Source organism: Sphaeroforma arctica, assembly GCF_001186125.1.
Source record: "Sphaeroforma arctica JP610 unplaced genomic scaffold supercont1.5738, whole genome shotgun sequence".
NCBI lineage: Eukaryota > Ichthyosporea > Ichthyophonida > Sphaeroforma > Sphaeroforma arctica.
In genome coordinates, this window is record NW_014034820.1 from 1 (window position 1) to 1863 (window position 1863).

At 47.7% G+C, this 1863-nt stretch overlaps 1 protein-coding gene across 1 annotated transcript; it reads right to left on the reverse strand.

Annotated features, from left to right (window-relative positions):
- Positions 1-33: 33 nt before the first annotated feature.
- SARC_15188 (hypothetical protein) lies at positions 34-1665 on the reverse strand (the record flags this gene model as incomplete). Its single annotated transcript, XM_014290686.1, has 2 exons — positions 34-244; positions 1570-1665. Coding segments are annotated over 2 exons (307 nt in total), but the record flags the coding sequence as incomplete, so codon positions are not given.
- Between the last annotated feature and the right edge of the window lie 198 nt (positions 1666-1863).

Here is a 1863-nt window from a genome sequence, read left to right on the forward strand (position 1 = left end):
TACATACATACATATACATGTATGTATTCGTAGCCTCAATATAGCCTCCATTTCCTACATACCTCGTCTCGAATGCGGTAGAGGATGAGTTGGGGAAGGGCAGGTAGTACGCCTGTAGCAGAACTGCGTTGATCAGTGCTCGGTTGGTGTAGTTGCGCAGCAGGTACAGTCGCATGACGAACCACAAGCCGTATCTGGCCTCAAGCATTTGCTGCAACCACGGCAGGATAACCTCTTCTTGCAGCTGAGAAGATACACGCGTGGTTGAGTACGCGCATTAGCCGGAAGAGAGAGAGAGTGCGTGTATGAGAAAGAGAGAGAGAGGGAGAGAGAGAGTGTGTGAGTGTGTGAGAGAGAGTGTGTATGAGCTAGAGAGAACGAGAGAGAGAGCGTGTGTGTGTACGTGTGTGTGAGTGAGAGAGAGAGCGTGTGTGAGTGAGAGAGAAAGTGAGTGTGTGAGTGCGAGTGTGTGTATGAGCGAGAGAGAAAGAGAGATAGAGCGCATGTGTACGTGTGTGTGTGTGTGTGTGTACGTGTGTGTGTTTGTATGAGTACGTGTGTGTGTGTGTATGTGTACGTGTATGTGTGTAAGTGAGTGAATGGATGAGTACGTGTGTGTATGTGTAAGTGAGTGAATGGATGATTACGTGTGTGTGTGGATGTGCATATGTATCATGATACGTATGGGGCGGGCTGCAGGTCGTATCTGGCCTCAATATAGAGCTGTCAGATGTAATCACGGCAGAAGTTCTGCGGCTGGATGTATTGCACACGTGTATGTATGAGGTTTGTTACAGCTAACTGACCAAGTGCGTGTGTGCACATGTGTATATATGAGGGTTGTCTTCTGCTATCTGACGGAGTGGGTGAGTCGGAACACCACACATACGCGCCTGAGGCACGCCGGTGCCTATTTGCCCACAATAACTGTCCAACACATCTCTATGGGTTTAAGGTTCTAGGGTTCTAGGGATTTAGTGTTTTAGGGTTCCAGGTCTAACCCGTGGGTAGCGGTGCACCTCAGTGGGCAGCGCAATAGACCGGGCTCACGAACAAAAAGAAGAGACAAGCACTTCAACAACAAACGCACGTGGCAGAACACAGACAGTCGCATGCACTAGCAGCGCTCTCGCAATAGGTTCACGAACAAAAAGAAATGATAAGAACTTCAACAACACACGCACGTGGCAGAACACAGACAGTCGCATACACAAGCAGCGCTCTCGCAATAGGCTCACGAACAAAAAGAAGTGACAAGCACTTCAACAACACGCGCATGTGGCAGAACACAGACAGTCGCATGCACAAGCAGCACTCTCGCAATAGGCCCTGAACACCCAGCCCTATACATTGGGCCTGATACACACTTTGTTTGGAGGTTGAATGTGCTTAAAAGTTTATGCACCAACCCTGAGATGCAACCCCTGAGTGGTCAGTATGACAAGGTACTAGCCCACAGAAGAGGTCAATACCATCGTACTGGGACAACAACAGGGCCAATATACTAGGACAGATAGAATAAGAGCGCACCAATTGTATATACGAGATACCAGCTGATGTCGGACACACCTTGAATGGACAATACTTGAAGCCCGCCGTCTCTTCGTCAACCACTGCACCTGTAAGCTTAGGAATGTACCGTTCTTGACCTGGAATGGGTTTCATAACCGCGCGGGGGGCTGTGTATGAACTATGTGCAGAAAGTGCAAAATAGTGTGTCATAGATAACTGCTGTGAGTGGTATATATATTTCAAACAGTGACGGAGTGTGATTGTAAACTTATGGTACATGGTTTTACCTAGGTGATATATATATACACACACCACACACACACACACACACACTATATATAAATACTAAAC